The 22,820-nt window shown below is 36.4% G+C and overlaps 10 protein-coding genes across 10 annotated transcripts; 5 read left to right on the forward strand and 5 right to left on the reverse strand.

Moving 5' to 3' along the window:
* Nucleotides 1-33: 33 nt before the first annotated feature.
* Nucleotides 34-2,553, forward strand: RO3G_01463 (uncharacterized protein; the record flags this gene model as incomplete). The annotated part of the gene is made up of 13 exons (XM_067656054.1): nt 34-43; nt 96-216; nt 313-398; nt 474-524; nt 572-950; nt 1,001-1,022; nt 1,078-1,108; nt 1,158-1,244; nt 1,290-1,405; nt 1,452-1,620; nt 1,665-1,825; nt 1,874-2,007; nt 2,079-2,553. 13 exons carry the CDS (start codon nt 34-36, stop codon nt 2,551-2,553), a joined length of 1,842 nt encoding a protein of 613 aa, XP_067512155.1.
* A 456-nt stretch (nt 2,554-3,009) lies between these two features.
* On the reverse strand, nt 3,010-4,486 carry RO3G_01464 (uncharacterized protein; the record flags this gene model as incomplete). Its single annotated transcript, XM_067656055.1, has 3 exons — nt 3,010-4,183; nt 4,245-4,287; nt 4,432-4,486. The coding sequence occupies 3 exons, from the start codon at nt 4,484-4,486 to the stop codon at nt 3,010-3,012; spliced, it is 1,272 nt and encodes a 423-aa protein (XP_067512156.1).
* Nucleotides 4,487-5,484: 998 nt separating this feature from the next.
* RO3G_01465 (uncharacterized protein) lies at nt 5,485-5,844 on the forward strand (the record flags this gene model as incomplete). The annotated part of the gene is made up of 1 exon (XM_067656056.1): nt 5,485-5,844. The coding sequence occupies one exon, from the start codon at nt 5,485-5,487 to the stop codon at nt 5,842-5,844; it is 360 nt and encodes a 119-aa protein (XP_067512157.1).
* A 434-nt stretch (nt 5,845-6,278) lies between these two features.
* Nucleotides 6,279-7,632, reverse strand: RO3G_01466 (uncharacterized protein; the record flags this gene model as incomplete). The annotated part of the gene is made up of 4 exons (XM_067656057.1): nt 6,279-6,568; nt 6,650-6,897; nt 7,157-7,266; nt 7,585-7,632. 4 exons carry the CDS (start codon nt 7,630-7,632, stop codon nt 6,279-6,281), a joined length of 696 nt encoding a protein of 231 aa, XP_067512158.1.
* A 1,047-nt stretch (nt 7,633-8,679) lies between these two features.
* On the reverse strand, nt 8,680-9,036 carry RO3G_01467 (uncharacterized protein; the record flags this gene model as incomplete). Its single annotated transcript, XM_067656058.1, has 1 exon — nt 8,680-9,036. The coding sequence occupies one exon, from the start codon at nt 9,034-9,036 to the stop codon at nt 8,680-8,682; it is 357 nt and encodes a 118-aa protein (XP_067512159.1).
* Nucleotides 9,037-11,340: 2,304 nt separating this feature from the next.
* On the forward strand, nt 11,341-12,320 carry RO3G_01468 (uncharacterized protein; the record flags this gene model as incomplete). Its single annotated transcript, XM_067656059.1, has 2 exons — nt 11,341-12,220; nt 12,274-12,320. 2 exons carry the CDS (start codon nt 11,341-11,343, stop codon nt 12,318-12,320), a joined length of 927 nt encoding a protein of 308 aa, XP_067512160.1.
* A 1,991-nt stretch (nt 12,321-14,311) lies between these two features.
* Nucleotides 14,312-14,806, reverse strand: RO3G_01469 (uncharacterized protein; the record flags this gene model as incomplete). The annotated part of the gene is made up of 1 exon (XM_067656060.1): nt 14,312-14,806. One exon carries the CDS (start codon nt 14,804-14,806, stop codon nt 14,312-14,314), a length of 495 nt encoding a protein of 164 aa, XP_067512161.1.
* Nucleotides 14,807-15,694: 888 nt separating this feature from the next.
* On the forward strand, nt 15,695-15,951 carry RO3G_01470 (uncharacterized protein; the record flags this gene model as incomplete). The annotated part of the gene is made up of 2 exons (XM_067656061.1): nt 15,695-15,716; nt 15,779-15,951. The coding sequence occupies 2 exons, from the start codon at nt 15,695-15,697 to the stop codon at nt 15,949-15,951; spliced, it is 195 nt and encodes a 64-aa protein (XP_067512162.1).
* A 351-nt stretch (nt 15,952-16,302) lies between these two features.
* On the reverse strand, nt 16,303-17,088 carry RO3G_01471 (uncharacterized protein; the record flags this gene model as incomplete). The annotated part of the gene is made up of 2 exons (XM_067656062.1): nt 16,303-16,590; nt 16,639-17,088. The coding sequence occupies 2 exons, from the start codon at nt 17,086-17,088 to the stop codon at nt 16,303-16,305; spliced, it is 738 nt and encodes a 245-aa protein (XP_067512163.1).
* Nucleotides 17,089-18,930: 1,842 nt separating this feature from the next.
* On the forward strand, nt 18,931-22,396 carry RO3G_01472 (uncharacterized protein; the record flags this gene model as incomplete). The annotated part of the gene is made up of 12 exons (XM_067656063.1): nt 18,931-19,160; nt 19,339-19,365; nt 19,417-20,023; nt 20,082-20,593; nt 20,652-21,027; nt 21,078-21,235; nt 21,416-21,503; nt 21,556-21,696; nt 21,746-21,838; nt 21,894-22,047; nt 22,156-22,222; nt 22,282-22,396. 12 exons carry the CDS (start codon nt 18,931-18,933, stop codon nt 22,394-22,396), a joined length of 2,568 nt encoding a protein of 855 aa, XP_067512164.1.
* Between the last annotated feature and the right edge of the window lie 424 nt (nt 22,397-22,820).

Consider the following 22,820-nt stretch of genomic DNA (forward strand, 5'->3'; position numbering starts at 1 on the left):
CATCTTTTCTCTCCTTTTCTTATATCATTTTAAATGAGTCCTGGTAAAAATAAAGGACTGACCATCAGAATGTTTCTCATTTTTTTTTTGAGTAGATGTACTTCCTGTGGCTGCTGCTGGTATAGGCGGTCTTTTTGGAACAAGGTACCTTGATGCTAAACATCTGTTAAGCAGAGATCTTTATCAGCTTCGTGCAGGTCTCATTGCCCAAACAAGGTAACACGAGTAGCTCTGTCAGTTCATCTTTGCTTATTTGACCCTCTTTAGGTCCCGTATTTGGGAATTTCAAGATAGACTTCATTATTATTTTAGATTTAAGGAAAAAGCAAAAGCAAATCCTCAGCAAGTCTTTGTCTTGTTTGAAGGAAAAGAATACACTTTTCGTCAGATTGAAAAAGGTAGCCTCTCTTTCCTTTTTTGAACTAAAAAAGTTTATTGTTACACACGATCCTAATAATCCTATTTTCACTTAGCTTCCAATCAATTAGCGCATTGGTTAATAGCCCAGCATGTGAAAAAAGGAGGTAAGTTGGGCCAGATGAGAAAGGAGAGGGTATCTGAGGTTTGTTAGATATTGTGTGCATGATGCTTCAAAATCATCCTACATTTTATATCGCTTTATTTGCCATCAGTAAACTGGGCGCCATACCTTCGCTCATCAACACAAATCTTGTCGATCAATCCTTGCTGCATTGCATTAAAGTAGCAGAGAGTAAGCTGTTCTTGTTTGATCCGGTCTATGAAAAGCAGATCGTCACCGTGCTGGATAATGGGATGAACGTAAAGTTTGCTGCTTATGGTGAATCGACTGAGCTATCCGAATTAGCCCCCTTTCCTTTTGCGCCTACCCTGACACCTAGCGTCTTGGCGGATTATTCTGATAGAGACACATCAGAGGAACCACTGAAGGGTGTCAAGCCTTCTGATGCTGCTTATTTGATTTACACTAGGTAATCTAAACTTTAGAATCTTTTGTTTTATACTCATGCTTATTCTCTAGTGGAACCACGGGCATGCCCAAGGTAAAGAAGGAAATATATTATAAAGAAAATGATTGGATTATTCATGCATTCATAGGCTGCCATCAGTCAGCATGCTCGTATATGCTGTAAGTTATAATAACATCTGTAAACGCAATCCTTATTTTTTTTTTCTAGTTGGTATGGTAATGTACGCTCATGTGGCTGGCGTTCAAAAAAACGATAGAGTCTATTGTGTGCTTCCTTTGTATCACAGTTCAGGAAGTAGGTTTACTTTTTACCTGTTCATATCACTAAGCATCTTCATAGTCATTGTCACAAGCTCTGTTACTTTGTTTGCAGGTGGTACGATCGTATTAGGCCGAAGGTTTTCTGCTAGACGATTCTGGAATGACTGTGTAGATTATAAAGTGAATGTGTTTACAGTAAGTTTTATATTTTCAAAGATATAAAATAACACTATTCTATTAGTACATTGGTGAATTCTGCAGATATTTACTAAGTCAACCACATCATCCCGAAGAAAGAAACCATAGAGTAAGACTGGTTTATGGTAACGGTATGAGGCCGGACGTATGGAAAAGATTTCAAGAGAGATTCAATATTCCAAAAGTATGTGAATTCTATGCTGCTACAGAAGGTAAGATAGGCGTGTGATATTCTAGTGATCTCATCATTCAATAGCGCCAACAACACTGTTTAACGTGAACACGGGTGACCTTGGTGCTGGTGCGGTTGGTTCTCGTGGAAAGCTGTTTCGTTTGCTACGTTCTGAAGTTCAGTTGATCAAGATTGATCCAATTACTGAAGAGCCTGTCAGAGATAAAGACGGTTATTGTAAACAGGTAATGAAGAACAAATCAAACGAGACCTATTTAGTCATGAATGTTTAGAGCGCTTATGGTGAGCAAGGTGAATTAATTGTGCGTTTAGAGGCTGGTGGTGCCCTTGGCTTCGATGGCTATTATAAAAATAAAGGGGCAACAACAAAAAAAATCCTAAGACATGTTTTCACAAAGGGGGATGCGTAGGTTCAAAACAAGGACAGGATGCGTAAAAGATGAAACTCACATTCCTTTTCGTTAGCTATTTTCGTAGTGGTGATTTACTCAAGCTGGACGAGGATGGTTTTTATTATTTTGGTGATCGAGTAGGGGATACTTTCCGTTGGAAATCTGAAAATGTAGCTACCACAGAGGTCGCACAAGCCTTAGGTCTTTATCCTGCGATTGCAGAGGCAAATGTGTACGGAGCACTTGTTCCTCACCATGACGGTCGTGCTGGTATGGCCGCTATCGTGGTCAAGGAAGGTGTCACGATCGATTTTGATGACCTCTATCGCTATCTTCGTCAAAAATTACCAAAGTATGCCATTCCTGTCTTTATACGATTTGTGCCTGCCATGGATCTCACAGGAACATTTAAGCAGCAAAAGGCCGATTTTCGTAACCAAGGTATTGATCTTTCCAAAATTCCTGAATCGGATCCTGTCTATTGGCTTAAAAAGGATACGTATGTTCCCTTCACGTTGGAGGATTATGCCAAGATTGACGTTGGCAAAGTAAAGCTGTAAAAAAAAGGCTTGTGTTATATAGATGTTTGCCCATTTGTGTGCCTTATACATATACTATCTGATCTATTTATGTATCACTTATTTAAATAAATTATTCACTTTTTCTTTTAAAAGGCCCTCTTTTCATCAAACGGATGCATACTATTTAATCATGAATAGTCATGACTCATGCTTTATATAAAACTATAAAAGGAATACTTGTTCCTGAAAGAACATAACATCATCTGAAGGTAACGTATAGCCTTTCTCGGTTACAGATCACAGCTATGAAACAGTAGATCGAGTTGGTCTACTTTTCGACACTATTCATTTATTTTTGTATGAAAGAACAAAAGAATGTTATTGAAAAGAATGTTTAATACACTTATATTACTTTTATATCATTATACTCTATGGCAAGCTTTGATAATTAAAATCTTCGACGGCAAAAAATAGGAAATGATAAGTCAACATTATTTATAAATAAAAATAGATAAAAGAAAATAAAGCAAGCCAGGTTAAGCTTTTGAATGGATTATTTCTGACTGCATCACTCGTAATTATGCTATTATTTGGGCTTGAATTGGGCGAGTTTACTTTGCTGATCGGCCCAGACACAGTGGCACCGGATCCAGCAGCACCAGCAATACCAAGACGATTCTGATCTACGTCGTAAACAACGTAGGCACTTCGAAGCATAGACTGACCAATAAAAATCTTGCCTTCGCTGGGTATCAATCCCACCATACATATCGAAGCTGTATTCATATGATTGCTGTCCAAGGGCAAGATCAAGTCTCGTAGAGGCACATTGAGAGTTACTGGATCTTTTGTGATGCTGTTTGTAGGTGTAAGCTGGAGCTGAATCATTGCATTCGTCACCACATTGCATTTCACTTGGAAATAATTATTGAGTCTGTCATACGCCAAGTTCGACTTGCCTACAGCCTCTATCAACACCTCTTCGATCACCTTGGTCGGCAGATAAGTCATCGTGGTACCTGTGTCAAACACAAAAGGAACCGGAGTTTCGAATGCAACCACCGTCGTCAGCGTACGATGACTGTCTACAATGCCTACGCCTTGACCATAGACCTGCCAGAATCCATAATCCACCTTGGTCTGACCCTCTTTCGAGGCGCGTACGGTAGGAACCAGAGGAAGATAATGCAGATCGCCTGTGTGCATCGATGCATCCACCCCACCCAAGAGGATTTCTCCCGAATTTCCGTAGGCCTCTGAGTTATTGAGATAAATTGAAAATACATTTTGGGCCAGCTTGAGATTGAAAAAGAAGGGATTGTACGAGTGAGTGATGGGTGCGGCCGTGATCAGGGGATAGCCTAACCCAAAGATACCATCCACCTGAGCCTCACTTTCACCACTGGGCGTATAGCTTTCTCCTGTGAGCGTGGCCATTTGGGTCAAGATGTTCTGTTGATTGGTCACATAGCCGAATTGTTGCTCCTGGACTGTGGCCCCGGCGATCGTGATGGTATCAAAGGTATAGACACCCACGGCTGCTCCTGTGCCGTAGGTAACATTAAAGACTTCTTGAGAGCCTTTAAAAGTACTTGATTTACTTTCATTAAATTTAGCAAAAGGACATACAGATGACGCGCATTGTGATCCAGGGACCCATAGATCAGAACTACAGTCCGAAAAGAATCTTGTTAGCGTTTATTCCTATTAAAAGGACTTTTTTTTTATACCTGCCAGTGTCTAATGCTAGGTCAAATGTTTGAGGCGGAGTACCTATAGATACAGATATAAGATATAATGACCCTTCACTGTTGTATAATGATGATTTGAAGGCATCTCGTTTTTGATAGAGTTGATGTAAAGGTTTCTTTCTTTGTTTTAAAGGAATTCTGATCAATTCGTGCTTAGGCTGTTCACTGGCATAGACAGCTGTAATTGCAACTAGAACAGTAACAATATGTTGAAGCAGCATGTTGGGAAGAAAAAGAAGATAACAAGTAGCAAAAAAGAGGGAACAGAAAGTTACAAGTCTATTGTGTGAATGGTTTAGCTTGTATTTGTGTAGGACAAAACGGACCTTGTACTCCATTAATGGTATTACTTTCTGTAATTTGAGTACAGTGCCTCCAACAAGTAATGTCACAACCAATCAAAATCAATGTCATATTTTTAGAAATCAAATTGTGATTTTTGGCACCCGAAAAATATAAAGGGAGAGTGAGTTTTTTTCTTCTGGTACTTTTTCTTTCTAATACTTTACAATTCAACATGAGTACTATATTTCTATATGAAGATGGACATGGGAATGTTATTGATAAGAATGGTGGTCCTGATCCCATGGATTATATCGTTGATCAGAATGAATTCATTGTTGAGACTATTGCTACTCATACAGAGTACTTGAAATGCAGTCCCCCAATGAATCATCTCTGACTTACCCAATGTCATTAGAAAAGCCAAACAATGAAGATGTTCATATGAAGGAGGTAAAACCAAAACGGGACTATGTGCGTTATACAGTCCAGGATAAAGCTAGGTGTATGACTGCTTCAGCTGCAGCGAAGCAGTTGGGCATTCACCCTCGAACAGCTTATAGGTGGGTTAGTCAGTATAATGCGTGTCCTGACAGTATTTTTGAGAGCTGTGAAAAGACAGGCCGTAAGTACATCTTAACTGAAGAGCATAAAACAACTGTTATCAACTTCATTGATGCTAATCCCTCTGCTACTGTTGTTGAAGTGACTGAGCATCTACTGAAGCGATTTCATGGTCTTAAATTATCATACAGCACTGTTAATAACTTTATGAGACGTGAGTACAACCTTTCGTTGAAAAAAGCAGATTTTTATTCTGTTGAAACAGCCCAGCAAAGATTGAGGAGCGACACAATTGGTTTGTCAATGGGAAAATACAAACATGGACTTTCTGACGAATTGCGTGTTTCTTGACGAGTCTGCTTTTGATATAAATATGAAACGCTCAAGAGCCTGGTCCAATAAAGGTACTCGTGCTATTGTTACCAGGCCTACCACGAGAGCAAATACAGTGTCTATATTGGGTGCTATTTCTGCCTCAGGTTTGATAACCGTCGGTGTTAAAAAACCTAAACCTGCAAAGAAGAGAAAATCTGATGGATATATAAGCTCAGGAACTGTTACTGGTCACCATATCATTTTCTTAAAAACGACACTCGATGAAATGGACAAACATCCACATATGAAAGGCCACTATATTGTTATGGATAATGCACCCATTCACACACATGAAAACATAAAGTATATTGAGTATCGAGGATATAAATGTGTGTATCCTTCTACTTACTCTCCATAGGTTAACCCAATGGAACAACTCTGGGCAGTGGCAAAGAGTAAGGTTAAGCGTCATAGGTTCTTGCAGGAAGACACTTTGTCCAAGAGGATTACAGAAGCCTGTAACAGTGTGAAGCAAAGTCATTTCAAAGGTTTCGTCTCGCATTCTTACCAGTGTTGGGGCAAATGTCGAAACAGGCAACCTATGTAATGACCCAAACGAATGTGCCATTAGGGGAAAACGGTAAGTGGGCAATCAGAAAAAAAAAAGGCTATCCAAAAAAAAAAGGCTATCCAATCTGCCAAAAAAAATAAATAAAAGATTCCTAATTTGTCAGCCTCATCTAACGCGGTTTTTTTAAACGAATAGCGTGAAACGAAAAAGGACTTATTTGGGTAGTATGCTTCACTAGCGATTTAATAAAAATGTATAAGAATTAAGTAGAATAAGAGGTATTAATGATTGTGGTGGCTGGTACTTGCTTTTCTTTTGCGGTTAGCGTGGATATCCATAATTGTTGCTATTTCATGATCGGAAAGGGTTGGCATAAGCGATGATTGCTGATCCGTTTTCTGGTCAATGCACAAGCTCCAGAAGGCTGAGAAAACGATTGCCAATTGGTCGGCTTGTGCGATGAAAAGTGGAAGTTCTTTCAAAGACATTGGCAACTGAATATGAGCAATTTTGACCATTGGACAGAAGCTATTTCTTGTACCATCGATCAAATAGAATGTCGCGTGATGTCCTTATTCAACATGATGAGAATTAAAGAAAGAGTGTTAACATGTCTTTTTTTTGCATTCAAAATAAAAACAGAAAAACTTACCAACGACAAGAAACGACAGGATAAATTTGCTACGATACGTATCAATAGCATTTTTTGCTAAAAGCGCCAATCGCACTAAGTCTTTTCCGACCAGCTTGTGATTCAGCGCCTGGGATGCCGGTTTCACTTCTCCATACCCTACAGTTTGCCCGATCTCCGTACCTATCACCATGCTGATTGTAGAATCAGGTCTGACCAGTAGCAATGACATCTCACTGGATTTGCACTCGTCATTGGCAACAGAAGTCCTAAAGTACACGAAAATGACAAAAAATTGAGCTTGCGTTTGACTGAAATTTTTCTTTTCATACCACCGAAACATGTCATGCTTCATGAGGTTTCCAACAATGGATTGATAGCCGCAGTGGTATATCTTGTAATCAACTCCAATTCATCAATCTTCTGACTGATTGGTTCCAAAGGTAATTGTTAAAGTCTACGGGCAAATGTTAATTGACATATAATGAATAAACGCTATGACTTGCGTTCTTCCTTATTCGCCCTTACAGATTTCGAAAGCAAACTAGTATCCTGTTGTGAACATCGTTGCTGGCAATCATAAGAGCCATCAATTTTTGAGAATCCTGGAACTCTGTAATCTTCTTTCTGATGCAATTCTACATAACTGATAAATACAGTAGTCGCTCTATTTAAGGATGTCTGATTTAAGAGTATTTTCTATTTATGGGTGTGTTTCTAAAGAACAGCAGAGGTCACCAGCATAAACACCACTACAGGATCATATGGCCCAAGAAGTTCTTTTATCTTTCTCAATTCGTTCTGGATGTTTTCAGAAGTGATATCTACCGAGGCACTTTCACTATGCATTGGCCTGCATTTTACTCCAATTCGCTTAAAAAGTTTGGTGAGCCATCCAGAAGTAATGAAATTTCACTTTCAGGGATTCTATACTTTATTCAAGCAATAGGTCTTACATATCGAAGGATTGAGTCTCGATTGACTGGCAGATTGTTATTATTCATGTCTTCAACAAACTTTACTAATTCATCATTAAGTTGAGGATAGCGTGTTGTTGTTAGACCTTTGCCTTTTTTGACAACATTATTATTACTATTTAACGTTTCAGCATTGTTGAGAATGCTTGATATAGTCTGCTGGCCAAGTGGTTGATCTAAATTGAATCTCTTCATAGCTCATTCACCTAATTCTGTTTGATTAAGCTGGCCAGTAGCATTTTGATCCAAAAGCTTAATTTTTTGAGAAAGAAAGGCGTACGCGTTTATTATTAGACATTTTTTTATAGATAGAACCTAAACAAAGAAAGAAAATAACTTTATTATGTCATGTGTTTATTCTCATCAAAATTATTTTGAGTCTACGACTCGAAAATTATCTTTCCAGCAACTTTGATCAAGTCTTAAGCAAGTTTTGATTTGTTAATGCTCTTACACAATTACCAAATCTATACCAACTGACAGTGGCCTATGTGGAAATATGTTGTACAAACATGTCTATAATGTAGCTACAATACATATTAAGTGATTTCAATTTTTTAACAGCTACGAACTTTGATTTAAGGGTATGTTCTATTTAAGAGTGGATATTCCAAAAATTTTGGCCACCCTTAAATAGAGCGACTACTGTAAGCTACAGCCATTTTTTCGCTATCTTGATTATACCTTCACGATTTTTTCAGCATCAAGCCGAGTATACTGGTCAAATTCGCACGACCGAATGCCATATTCTTCCAGCTAATATTCAATAAGGCCTTCGCATATTTCACGTCCTATGAACTGGTGAAGGTCACTGTTGGTGCGGGATGGCTTTAGCAAGAGGATTGATGACAATGCCAAGACGTGCTGGACATGAGATTCGCACGTCAAGAGATGCGGTTCGTCAATGATCGTTTTCACATAATGGCGAAAGTCGTGAAACCCTTCGGTAATGTCGATGTTCTGAAAGATAAGATGGTCATTGTCTGGGCAACAAAAAATCCAGCCTAACTTGATGATATCGTCAGGTGCAGTAATGATCCTAAAACAAATAAAATTTAGAAAACCAAATCATTTTCATACAAAATATTTCAAAGACCCATTTTCAAGTTGAGATGCCATGGCATGGTTCAAGTCACAATGCTTTCGCAGTTCTTCTTTCACAACGAAGGTCTCCTTGCAAAAGACACAGCCATAATGAACCACGATGGAGTAGCCAAGTCGTTCATACTTTTGAGCATTCGCTTGACTGGACACGCCAAAATTACGGTTACCAGAGAGAAGACGTTCCACTTTTTTCTGATGAATGGCAGCGATATGGTTCACGGCTTTTTGATTCGACTGATATGACTTGTCGCAATAAGGACATGATTTTTTCAACAAAATAATGGTATTTCCTTCGTTGTTGGAATTTACAATATCACTAGATGACATAGCTTTTGTATCTCTGCGAACGAACAAAAAGAACAACTATTTTTTTTTTTTTTTTTTTTTTTGGATAGCCTTTTTTTTTTGGCTGGCAGTTTTGGAGTGTAAATTAGTCTAAAATTTGAACTTAAATTCACGTATTCTTTTCAATTGATCTGTAGATTACAAAAATGTTGAAACTAGTATTTTTAAATGAGGATGGCTACGAGAATATATATGATGAGAGAAGTGTTGAAGCTATGGATATTGTGGATGAAAAAGGAGATCTTTATGCTATAAAGCAATTAGTAATCTAACTACATACCTTGAAATGAATCCAAGTTCAACCATTCTAGAGGACGATTAGGTAGAAGGAGTGACAGATGCTACCATGAAGGTAGTCCCAACACGTCCAAGTAAATGCAGTGATTATGATACAATGCCTAGAGAGATGTTTTTCACTGTAGACAACAAAAATTAATGTCAGTTAGAACTGCAGCACTCAAAGCAGGTGTGAAGGAGACCACAGCTCGTTATTGATAGAATAACTTTCGAGAAGATCCTGAAACTTTTGCTCTTGGAAAACAATCAAACAGAAAAAAATAGGCCTAAACCAGTCTTATAGAATGAACGCAAAGAGCATTTTATCAACTTGTTGGATGAAAATGCTCAAGCTACCATGCAGGACGCCGTCGAGGAATTAATGAGAAAGTTTTCTGGTTTCAAGATCAAAAAAATCAAGAATGCATGATTTCATGAAAAATGAGTGCAATTTCCATGAAAAAAGGCAATTGTGGACTCATTCATTTGAGAAAAGATGCGCCTTTGTTACGAATAGCTACATTGAATCATAATTTTATTAGTTAAAGTTTTATTACTTTGATCGCACTAGAAATACTCGAATGGATAGAATGGTCTATGCTATTTCAAAATTCGTATAATTGATTATCGACAAAATGCTGTATGTTTTCAATTTAGTACAGAAAGAATGTTTTTATAAAAAAAAAGAATAGATAGCGTTGGTACGGATAAAGCAATTTATGTAGCCACCGAAAATACAGACAATATAAATTGTTTATATCAATCTAATTTGAGTATTTCTTTGAAATAGTATTTTAAATATGAATCCTTTTCTGACTCAACTTTCAATTATACTGTTACTTGTCAGAATAACCATCATTTTGGCTATTTATGCACTGATAAAGTTGGATAATACAAGTATATCCTTCTTGTTTCAAGTATGGATAGACATAAAGTTATCTGTATTTTAAAACGGTTTCTCTCCATTACTTGAAACAGATCCAATCTTTTGTGTAGAAAAATACTAAGTAGACATTTGATTGATGAAGAATGTCCTGGTTATAAATGAAAAGTAAATTTGATGTGGATATGCACACTTGATAACACTGATCCTGACATTAGAATGTTATTTTGATATTCCAATTGCAACAGAATTAAAACGCGCACTTCAAGGCACAATGCTGTGCTTCACGAAAACGTGCTTGAGGGGGACTGATTTAGAGTCATTGTAAGTCTCATCTCAAGTAACACTGATGATGGCAGTAATTGCTTATAGAACAATGTAGCTATCGTTGGTGGTTTTTTTATATTAGCTTTAATTGGTTAGAAAACTTTATAAATTCAAAGTACGGAGTTTTATACTGAGCCGTTCCTGAATCAGGAAATGTATAAAACAAAAGGTAAAGTCAATGCAGTAATGAATCGTCGCCTGTTGGTATGCTAACTTTATTGCCTTTAGTACAGATACTACGACTTTCCTCCTTGACCATTTGTAAGTCCTTTTTATTTTTGTATTACATTTATATCATTTGAGTAAGAAGTTTCTGCCAATGAAGTCCTTAATAGAGACATGATTCATTTTTACTATAAGGTCAGAGTTCTAATCGATATCCATATCTCAAAATATACAATAAAGTAATTATATTATTAAATTATTTTCATACCATATATTTTATAAGTGTATTAGTAATCATAGCTGTGGTAAAATCATTGAGTATTAATCTTGACAAATCCTGACTAATAACATAGATTAATAAAATAAAAGGATAATAAATAAATAAAAATCCAATGTCTGAATTTATAGAATCTCTACATACTAAACTATAGCTTCGTGTAGGTATACTAAATCCTATGTTGATCTTAACTTTGGACGGTTCCCCAAAGAAAAAGGTGGGGAATTTCGGCAGCTTGACGTAAGGTAAAAATGGCGGTGAAATATCCAATTTTTTCTACTACTTAAACCTCCGTTCAAAATCATGCTGTTTTCTTTTTTTTTCAAATCTTTTCTAAAAAAAAAAGATAAAACAAAAAATGTCATCAAGCACTTTGCAAATTAGTTATATTGGTTTGGGTGCCATCGGAAAACACATGGCAGGCCATATTGCCAATCACGCAGCTTCTCTTAACTATCCTCCTTTATTGGCCTACAACCGTACTCAAGCTAAAGCTGAAGAACTTAAAAAGACACATCCTGTCGTCGTCGCGACATCACTTGAAGAAGTAGCCAAAAAATCAGACGTAATCTTTTCGTGCTTATTGAATGATGCCGCTGTTCAAGAAACTGTCGAGGCACTTCTTCCTCACATGAAACCAAATACCATCCTTGTTGAACAGTCAACCATTGCTCCTAAATTGGTAAAAGAATTAGCCCAAAAAGTGTCTCAAGTTGGTGGAACCTACATGGCTTGCCCCATCATGGGCCCTCCACTCAAGGCCGCTGCTGCTGACTTGATTGTACTTGTTGCAGGCGGTGACAGCGCTGCCCGTTCCAAAGTCTTGCCACTTATGGTCCCCGTCATTGGTAAAAAGAAGATTGAACTTGGTGAAAATCCAGAGGAATCATCCCGCTTAAAGCTGTGTGGTAACTTTATCGTGACGAGCGTGGTTGAAATGTTGGGTGAATATATGACTTTGGCTGAGGCTTCAGGTGTTGGACAAGATAAGGCTCAGGAGCTGATTGATAACTTTCTCCCACAAACTATGATTTCTACCTATGCTTCGCGTATATCTAACGAGACTTTTAGAGATCAGATTCATTTTGCCATCAGCACCACTAAAAAGGACGTGAATCATATCATTGACCTGGCAAATGAAGCTAATGCCCCTGTACCTATCACGCATACCTTCTTGAAGAACTGTGACTACGTTTTGGAGAAACACGGTGATTACGACCTTACTGGTGTTGTAGCCGGTATATAATTGACGATAATACTGTTTATTTGTTATTAACGTGAATATAATTAGCTCATAGAGATCAAGCTGGTATACCTACCGACCTTCAAAAGAAATAGGATCGTCTTTACTTATTTTTGTTTCTCTACAAATAAAAATGAACTACACATAAAATATCTTTTATCTTCGATCAATTGCAATATATACATGACAATTTCTAAAAGAAATAAAATTATAGATCACTATGTTTGTAGGCATTACTCGCTAGATTGGTTTATTTATCATATTACAACAAATCCTCTATACAAATTATCCTTCATTCAAAAACAACAGCTTAGTGAACCCCTCTATAAATAAAACATTTGATTCAAATACAAGATAAAAACCTGTAGCCAAAGTTACTCAAGTGAACGATCATATAAATTACTTCAACTTGAAAATTCACGATGCTCGCTTTTTATTGTTCAAAACGTTTGATTATTTATATGATAAATATAGTGAATACAAAGCAAGACCTATTATTAAACACTGAGCATGATTCTATACAAAGCATCTTTTATTGTCTACAAACAGATGATCAAATTATTTCAAGCAACAAATATCAATAAAGCTATCATATTGGGATAAAGCTCCGAATGATTTTGATATAATCAAGTTTGGCATCAATACTCTTCGTGAGTATATGGGTTATTAGTACATATAAGATACATGTTTATCAACCTCATGGCTTTAGATGTAGATATTGATTATGGAGAAACAGAAACAGAGTCGTTTTCTTTATATTGATCGAAAAAGTAAGATTATATGACCCTAACATGTTAGTTGGATATGAGGCTCAAAATGCATCGTGGAGATATCTCATAGAAAGAGCTACTTATTTAGGCAAGTAAAATAAGAAAATATCCTATTCAATATATTAAATAATAAATGTATTTAGGCATTCATCTTGTAGATGCATTGTCCAGAATAGATTCCCTTCCTTCTGGTATTGATCATAAAGAGGAGTAGGTACATAACAACATAGGGCTCTCTACTTTTCACATCCTACGCTAACAGCATGGATCTAAAAAGGAAGCTGCTGTTCTAAAGCATCATTTATTCAAATACTACATGAAAAGGATACAAATGAACTTGTGTATGCCGGATGCATCACAAGTGATTAACCGCTCTTACGATTCAGCAAGGATATTTGGTATTGACTTTTATTCAGTCATCATAAGAAGAACAGAATTTAAAGTAAAATCCAACATGATTTGGGTTGCCAAATCTGAAAATTTCTTAATAATTTCACCCAGTAGAGCTCAAGCATGAAAAAATCAACTCGAACTACATCACCAATAATGTACGTATACTCAAAATTCATTTTATATATCTAGAGCATATAATTGAAAGCTGCTAGCACTCACTGAAGAAGATGAAGTAGACTTAAATAGTGTTATTCAACACACCATTTTGTGCTGCAGTAAATTTTGCTTACAGTGAAGAGAGTGACGTTAAACGACCCGTCGTAAAATACTGTCACTATCAGACAAATAAATTTTAATTTTGCTTCTGGGTGATCAACCTTGCTTGATCCTTTTCTTACCTCTAGAACTACTGCGTAGCTGCCAGTCTCCTCTTCAAATCTGGAGGGAGAAGTTAATATAATGTATTTTTCAGCTTCAATGTTGCTGATTTTATGTGATTTGAATGCTGGTAACGGAGCGCCAAACAAAATAGTACTAAGACCTACGATACCGATTACCAACACTGACAGAGAATCTCTTGACTTGGCAGCACATTTGGACAGAACTGAAACACACAGCGGGTTTGTACAGTAGAAGCTGCCTTTGACCTTCCTTGAAAAAGCCTCTCCGTTTTTCGTTACTGATATACGGGGATGCGTCAGTCGTCGAAAACAAAAAATACAAGTCTTGGAAGTCAAGGTCTCATTGGTAACGCACACGTTTGCCGCTTCGGAGTGAATGACCTCTTTCCACCGTCCACCGTATTTCTTAAATCCTTTGATGCGGGAACCAACTCTGGCTCCTCTGTCTCCAATGAACACGACCAATTTCTTCTTTGTTGAAGGATTATCTATTAAAGCGCGTTAGAACTCAATTATCTTCCATCATCCTGAGAAGCTGCTACCAGAAGTTTGAGACGGTGCCTTTCGTTCCTTTGTACATATTCGATGAGTAAATTTATGCTTCTGAATTTCACGATGTCGGCGCTCATTCATTCTGTTGCCAGTGTTATAGAAGTCACGCAGTTTTTTGCGATGTTCAACATGCGCGTCAAAGTTATGTTTGAATTGTTCAACTGACACATTTGAAGTTGATGTCACTTTCTGAGAAAGACTATTTTCAATCAGTTGTACATCCTTTCCCTTTCTAGTGAGCTTCTTTCCTGTTTGGCGCTTGACCCTTTGTTTGAATGCATTACAGTCAAAATCTATCTCGTTAGTTGATATGGTGGTTGCCTTTGGGGTCTTCAAATATTTCTGAAGTTCAATGTCTTGTACTACTGGAGCTGCTTTATTGTCATCATCCAAGACGGAATAGTAATTGTGTAGCTTGAGGTGAAATGAAAATCTTTTCAAAGAAAAAGGGACAGCTGCGGTCATATTCAAACATTTGTGTAACATTTATCGTTGGTCATTTAGATTTTTCGTGCCAGGGTCTGTGCTGAGAATATTTTGTCTGAATTTCAAATGAAATGCAGTAACAATGCATGACCACAAAAAAGTATAAAAAGGATACCTGAACGTCTGTTCTTTCTCCTTTTTTTCTTTAACTCTCAAGTTTTCTTGATTTCTTGCGAAAAAAATCATATCAAGTTTTCTTGGGCTTCTTGCGAAAAAAACCAGACCAAGTTTTGCTGCTTTTCTTGCAAAAAAAAGAAACTGATTACACGCAGTTTTTCCTAATTTCTAGCTAAAAAAATTAGGGTTGGATTCCGGGTCCAATTTTTTTTTTATATTCTAATACAAATGAAAAATGAATAGTAAACATGAGTGATTACATTCCTATTTAATCAAATGGGATATCTTTACCTTCTTATTGTAAATAAGAAAGAGGAACTTTTGACTTACTTGTCACTGACACTACTCTAATCGGTCTTTGCCTTTGCTTATGGAATCTTGTAAAAGAACCTATTTATATCTCTTTGATGCAGTGATCATCCTACTGCGTCATTTAAATATACAATTATATGGTTAGTATACATAACAGTACAAGGTCATGTATAAATAAAGCTGTTACTTTTGTTTGGATCCTTTCATGTTCCTGAAGCATAATATCTGTGCATTTATTCATTGGCGTACATTTTGTACTGAGTTTTCGCTGACTCGTGTTTCACCCAATGAAATAAGAAGAAATGATACTGCATCATTTTAACAATGACGAAAGCTACCAAGTAGCATAGCCTTTTCAATCAAGTATCATCTGTTATTACTTACACGACTTCTTGGCTCATAAATCATTCGCTGATGAAATAAAGGACTGATACAATAATGAAGAAAGTGAATAAACAAGGTAAAAATACAGAGGCTTCCTTTTTTAGGTGTTTCAGTGGATAAGTACTATTAATAATGAAGAAACGGCAGAAGGCAGCATAGATGAAACAGAAGAAAATGATAATACAGAGCAATATGAGCAGTGCGTCGATATAGTAGAGTGTAAAAAACGGTTGAGAGAAGCCTATGAAACTATTCTCATGTACAAAGTTCCTTTGGACGATCTTGATCGTAAATTCCATCGCCGAATTTGAATGAGATTGGCTGATTCTTGTGCTGAATTAAATAAGTCAAAAGAGCAAACAGATCTTCAATCTTATTTTACAAAGTAAAAAATTTATTGTTAGAGTGCTCCAAAAAACTATCACTTGTAAAAAATTTTCTATTTAGTGGTACAAAATATTTACGTTGCACCCTTAAATAGAATAGTGATATAATGGTATTTATGCTGGGGACCTCTGCCGTTCTTTAGAAATACACTCATAAATAGAAAATACCTTTAAACCAGACACCCTTAAATAGAGCGACTACTGTATTAAGTTGATTCTGGTAGCCTTGTGGCAGGGTCTCCTTAACAAAGGGTGCTAATGCATTGGCGCTTATATTCACGAACCTCTAATGCATACCCGGATTTGGTGACAGGGATTGTTGTGCTCGATCTCGTATTCTGATAAGATGTTTAACAGACAAGGAACAAAGCTGTTAGGAAACTCAGGCAGAGTTGTAAGAGTCGCTCGAGTTGGTATCATATTCTTTAGCGATAGGAAGGTTTTATCAACAATTTGTTTCCTTTCTTCGGTAAATACAGGACCTTGAGGCCACACAAAAACTCCTTGACAAACATGTTGGTAAGCGTAAGGGACAATTTTTACAACATCTGAACGATCCATTGACTATGTAGCCTTAGTTATACGTGCTTTTTATAATAGTATCATACTTACTATGAAGATATTTTGTGTTTTATAAAATATATACTTGCATATTCTTGATTCAAAGGGTTCTACTACATTATTAGTGTATATTGTTTGTAGTTGTTGGGACGCTTCCGATATACAGTGGCTAACACCACTAGCAAGTTTCTTATCATAAATAATAGTAGGGTAACTTTTGTTAAAACCATTCCAATAATCAAGTAATCCATGCTGTAAAGAGATGCCATTCGTGACTCGTTGGTTCCTTATAAGTTGTGATATCGAATACCAAAAATTCTGTTCATATATTTTATGAGGAATAGGACTATCTAAACGGACCAAACTGGGTATATAAAAATTCACGAAAAGCTGTGATCTGAGTACAATATTTCGCACGTCTTCACAAGCAGAGACAATTTTCGATTTAAGTTTAGTTTGATAAGTGCTTTGTACGCATTGATCAAAAGGTAGCTTTCGCATATATGCCTTATAATTAGGCCCCAAGTGCCTCAGAAACGTTTCTTTTTTTGTTTGTATATGATTGGGGCAAGCAGGTGAACGAGATGATTTATGTTTTTCTTGTTTACATCTACTACATTTAGGTTCAGTCGTATTGCTACTAGTTCTGGGTCTTTTCGCCTTTTTCTTGTCCTGCTTTATTGATCTTTTTTCTTTTTTTAGAGGTACCAGCTCTTTAAACAAAAAAATTAGGAAAGTCATACATGAAAAGGGTATAATGCTTACCATCATCTGCGATGGCTTCGACGTAAAATTTGCACTTATAAAACTGTTTACTATAATGACCTGGTTCTTTACAGTCTTTGCATAACGAATCTTTTTATAGCGCGTTAGCTAACTGAAATATCGCGTTTTTTTAATTCTTACCACTACTGCTGCATGAAGCGCTTTATTTTTGGCGTTCTTTAATGACTTCAGCTTTTTTATGTTGTATGATTGATTTATACATGTTGGTACAAAATGTACAAAAAAAAAGGGTGATTACAGTAGTCGCTCTATTTAAGGGTGTCTGATTTAAAGGTGTCTAATTTAAGAGTATTCTCTATTTACGAGTGTATTTCTAAAGAATGGCAGAGGTCACCAGCATAAACACCACTACAGGATCATATGGCACAAGAAGTTCTTTTATCTTCTTCAATTCGTTCTGAATGTTTTCAGAAGTCAAGTTGAGGATAGCGTGTTGTTGTTAGACCTTTGCCTTTTTTGACAACATTAATATTACTATTTAACGTTTCAGCATTGTTGAGAATGCTTGATATAGTCTGTTGGGCAAGTGATTGATCTAAATTGAATCTCTTCATAGCCCATTCACCTAATTCTGTTTGATTAAGCTGGCCAGTAGCATTTTGATCCAAAAGCTTAATTTTTTGAGAAAGAAAGGCGTGCACGTTTATAGATAGAATCCAAACAAATAAAATAAATTTTGTTATGTCATGTGTTTATTCTCATCAAAATTATTTTGAGTCTACGACTCGTATACTATCTTTCCAGCAACTTTGATCAAGTCTTAAGCAAGTTTTGATTTGTTAATGTCCTTACACAGTTACCAAATCTATACCAACCGACAGTGGCCTATGTGGAAATATGTTGTACAAACATGTCTATAATGTAGCTACAATACATATTAAGTGAGTTCAATTTTTTAACAGCTACGAACTTCGATTTAAGGGTATGTTCTATTTAAGAGTGGGTATTCCAAAAAATTTGGCCATCCTTAAATAGAGCGACTACTGTATATCTCTTCTCTTTTTTCCCTTCACGGTACGTACCTTTTGAGAATAATTGATTTCTACACTCATGTGCTTGGTATATAAAAAGATGAGCGACAACAACAAGATACGAAAAAGGTGTCAATACGAGGTATATCAACTTTTGCATTTATTAAGGGAATGAAACTGCTCAATTTCAATATGTCAATCATCAGCAATTACTTAACAGTGATCTGTCAAACGAACCCTATACTCAAACATTAATATACCGCTTTTGTTTGAATGTAATGCAAATTTGAGATCACTTTCTCTTTCACTCTATTTTAAAAAAGCTCAAAATGCGATGATCTGTAAAGTTAATGGTTTTAATTGCCAAAAAAGCCCTTCTGAATTACTTCTAAATCTGTCTGAAATAAAATGGAAAAAGTCTGATTTTGAATTTTTTGTCCCAAAAAAAAACTCTTTTGTCTGAGATTAAATCAAATATTGCATTATTGGGTGCTGGGTTTTAGAAATAAGATATGGCAATGCCCTTTTTGAAATGCAATTCACGCAGTAGCAGTAGCAAAAAAAAAAAAGTATTTTTTTTTTCGACATGCTTGAATTTCAAAAGCAAATCTTGACAGAGATTGTCTCAGAGGATGGCTTACTCATCATGTCGCCCGGTTTAGGCTTGTTTGAAGTGATTTGTAACTTAATGCAACTCTATACAGGAGGAAACCATCTTGTGTTAGTGATCAACATGTCACAAGAACAGGAAGTTCTAGTTCAAAGACACCTCGTTGAAAAAGGTGTTCCTTATGAACATACTCTTAAGCCTATTGAGTATAGTACAAGTGCAGAGCAAAGGTCATTATTCGCGTTTGACTATTGTTATATATGTATACTTAATACTCTTTTACTGTAGGAGTCTTATGTATCGACAAAGTGGTTTATTTTCAATTACTTCCAGAATTTTAGCTGTAGACATGTTATTAAAAAGAATTCCCACTTCTTTAATTAGTGGTATCCTGATCCTCAACGCTCACACGTAAAGAAAAATGCAATAAAATGAAGCGCATTGACTCATATTTGAAAACAGAGTAAAGCCCGATTCGATGATTCAACTTATTTTACGCATCTATCGAGAAGAGAACGAAGAAGGATTCATCAAGGCCTTTTCAGATCGACCCGAATCCTTTGTGTCTGGATTTGCGCCTCTTCAAAACACCATGAAAGCTCTCTTTTTACGCAAGGTCCATCTCTGGCCACGATTTCAGCTGGTCGTTTCTGAAAATCTGACTACAGCCATGAATGGAGATGTGATTGAGCTTCGTCAACCGATGACTGAATCAATGGATCTTATTCAACAATCCCTCGTCGAGTGTATGGAGGCTACATTAAGTGAGTTGCGTCGTATGAATCCTCAACTGGACGTGGGCGAGTTTGAACATGCCTTTTTTAAATCATTTGATGTCATTGTCCGAAGACAGCTGGATCCTGTTTGGCATCGTCTGTCGCCGACTTCGAAGCAACTAGTGGATGACCTCAAGACATTGAGGCAACTCTTGGGATATTTGACAGCCTATGATTGTGTAACATTTTATAGTTTTATGGAAACGATTATTGCTGCGAATGCACCAGGGGATGCAAGACAGACAAGGCATTCTCAATGGTTGTTTCTTGATGCGGGTAATCGAGCTGTTTCTGTAAGTTTATTATATGCAAGCAAAGAAAGAATGTAAGTACTTAGATCCTTTTTTTTAGGAAGCAAGAAAACGCGTTTATCTTAAAAAAGGCGATCCTGAATACGATGCGATCGATGCCACAATCACTGATCCCAGTTTACCTTCCCACATCAAATTGGTCTTAGAAGAACAACCTAAATGGCAACTGCTTAATTCTATATTGGAAGAGATAGAGCATGAGTCTGTGGGGCTGAATGGAGGTGAAGGAGCCGCGATCTTGATCATGGTATCTGAAAGACGAAGTTGCCATCATTTACAAGATTATATTACACAACAACCCACATTACTTAAGCAATTAGCCATTCGGTTCTTCCGATGGCGATCCACAATTCATCAAATACAACAACAACAGCAGCAGCAACAGCAGCAGCAAAGCAGCCGTGCACCAGTAAATAATGTAGCTGTTCGAAGAGCACCACCTAATAAGCGAAGAAGAGTGAGAGGTGGAGCCGTAGTAGGATCTGGACCTGGAAGAGAAAGTGGCACTTTAGCAGATACATTTGGTGATGATGTGATTCAAATATCCTCTACGTAAAAAGCAAAAGATATATATTTACTTTTGTTGCTTACTTGGGCATTTTATATATAGTTTGGATGGACAAGAAGATGAAGACGGTGAAGAAGAAGAAGAGGAAGAAGTGAGTATGGTGGAATTTCAAATGGAGAATAATGATGAGATATTGCCAACCTTTGAGGAAATACCAAAGCACTCCACTTTGACAATTCAATGCTATGAAGATGATTTGCATGAACAAATACTAGAAGATACCCAACCTAGGTTTATTATTATGTATGATCCTAGTCCAGCTTTTGTTCGACAAGTAGAGGTCTATCGAGCTAAGCATCCTACAGTACAAATCCGCGTTTATTTCATGCTTTACGAAAATTCTGTAGAAGAACAAAATTATTTGAGTTTAATCAAGAAAGAAAAGGAATCGTTTGAAAAATTGATTCACGAAAAATCGGTAAAATTGTAATTTAGCTTTATAACGCATTTATTAAATCCTTTATAAAGGTTATGGCCATTCCATTACCGGAAAAACGAAAGGAAAGAGAGTTTGAAGTGATACGCCCAAGTACTCGAGTAGCAGGTGGACAAACCAAAGTATCGACCGGGCCTCCCGTGATTACAGTGGATATGCGTGAATTTAGAAATGTGCTACCTCCTATACTGTATGCACGAGGAATTAAGATAGAGCCTTGTACACTACAAGTCGGTGATTACATCTTGAGTCCCGAGATGTGTGTGGAACGAAAATCAATTTCAGATCTTATTCAATCGCTTAATTCGGGTAGACTGTAAAGTATGATGCTGTGTAAAAAAGTAAGCTTTCTTATTAACGATGCACTTAGATACACTCAGTGTGAGAGTATGTCATTATATTATAAAATACCTATTCTATTGATTGAATTTGACCAAAGCAAATCATTTACGTTACAAGTAAAAAAGAGCAAGATGAATGCTTTAATTTATTATTCACTGTGAAACATAGGGGGTATCTGATTTACGAGATAATATTCGATTACAAGACATCACTTCTAAGCTTGTTGTATTAACACTCACGTTCCCAAAATTAAGGATTATTTGGTCATCAAGTCCTCATGAAACAGCGAGTATATTTGAAGATTTGAAGGTTAAAAAGAAAATCAACCCATATAAATTCAAGCTAATTTCATATACAGAAAACTGAAGAAGAGCCTAATTCTGAGAAAGCAGCAAGTATCGGTGCTGAAGAAGGAGAAAGCGGGGAAACGATTCACAACATGACTCCTCAAGTAAGTAAAGGAAAAAGGGAGTATATGACTATGATATTCATAGTGATTTTGATAGGATGTATTAAGAAGTATGCCTGGCATTAATTCAAGCAACTACAAGCTAATCATAAATAAGGTGAACAATTTGGAGGAATTAGCAAAAATGAGCTCAAGGGAAATATCAAAAATCATTGGGGAAGAATGCGGGCAAAAACTGTATCAATTTCTGCGTAAAAAACAGCGGCTTTAATTTTTTTTTCTTTTCTTTTCTCTCTTTCTTAATAAACTATACATGACGAGTCAATCTGTGTCAGAAACTAAATTAAAAAAGCTTTTAGAGTTCAACGTACAATTAAAAGAGCAGCTTGATATTCCGAGAGTTCCTGTTTCTGAAGCAAGTAAATCGTAAAGAAACAAAAAAAAATAAGCTGATTTATTTCACTTTCCATTAACTTTTTATATAGTTTAATTGACTTTTGTCAATCAACCACCGACTTGATGATTCCTTCGATATGGGGAAATAAACAGCCAGATCCTTTTGTTGAACCTGTGAATGGTTGTGGATGTGCTATGATGTAGTTTTCAAATTTGAAATACTGTCTCTTATTACATATATATTCTTGTACTCCCTCTTTTTTAGGATGGGAATATAAATTACACGCCTTAATAACAATTATACTTAATCATTCTTTACCTTTCAGAAAATATGTTTTTTAATAAATACCAGTGCTTTATTCAAATAGACTACCTTTCTAAGAAAAAAAAAAAAAAAGCTTGTTGTTTCTAGTGTTTTCCTCAGAAAGATTTTTCAGGTGTAATAATCGCTATTTTATAAATTTTTGGCCCTTCATAAAGCCATTTTCCAAATATGCGTTTACTGCATAATAGCATATTGGAATAAAATACCCCTTGATGTGTACTCGAGGATATCACGCTTTTACAGAACACGCTATATTAATATCATATTAAATTCAATTCTCAATGTAAGAGACGATTGTTTTAT

The sequence above is a fragment of the Rhizopus delemar genome, genomic scaffold (genome assembly GCF_000149305.1).
Source record: "Rhizopus delemar RA 99-880 supercont3.1 genomic scaffold, whole genome shotgun sequence".
In the NCBI taxonomy this organism is placed as follows: domain Eukaryota; kingdom Fungi; phylum Mucoromycota; class Mucoromycetes; order Mucorales; family Rhizopodaceae; genus Rhizopus; species Rhizopus delemar.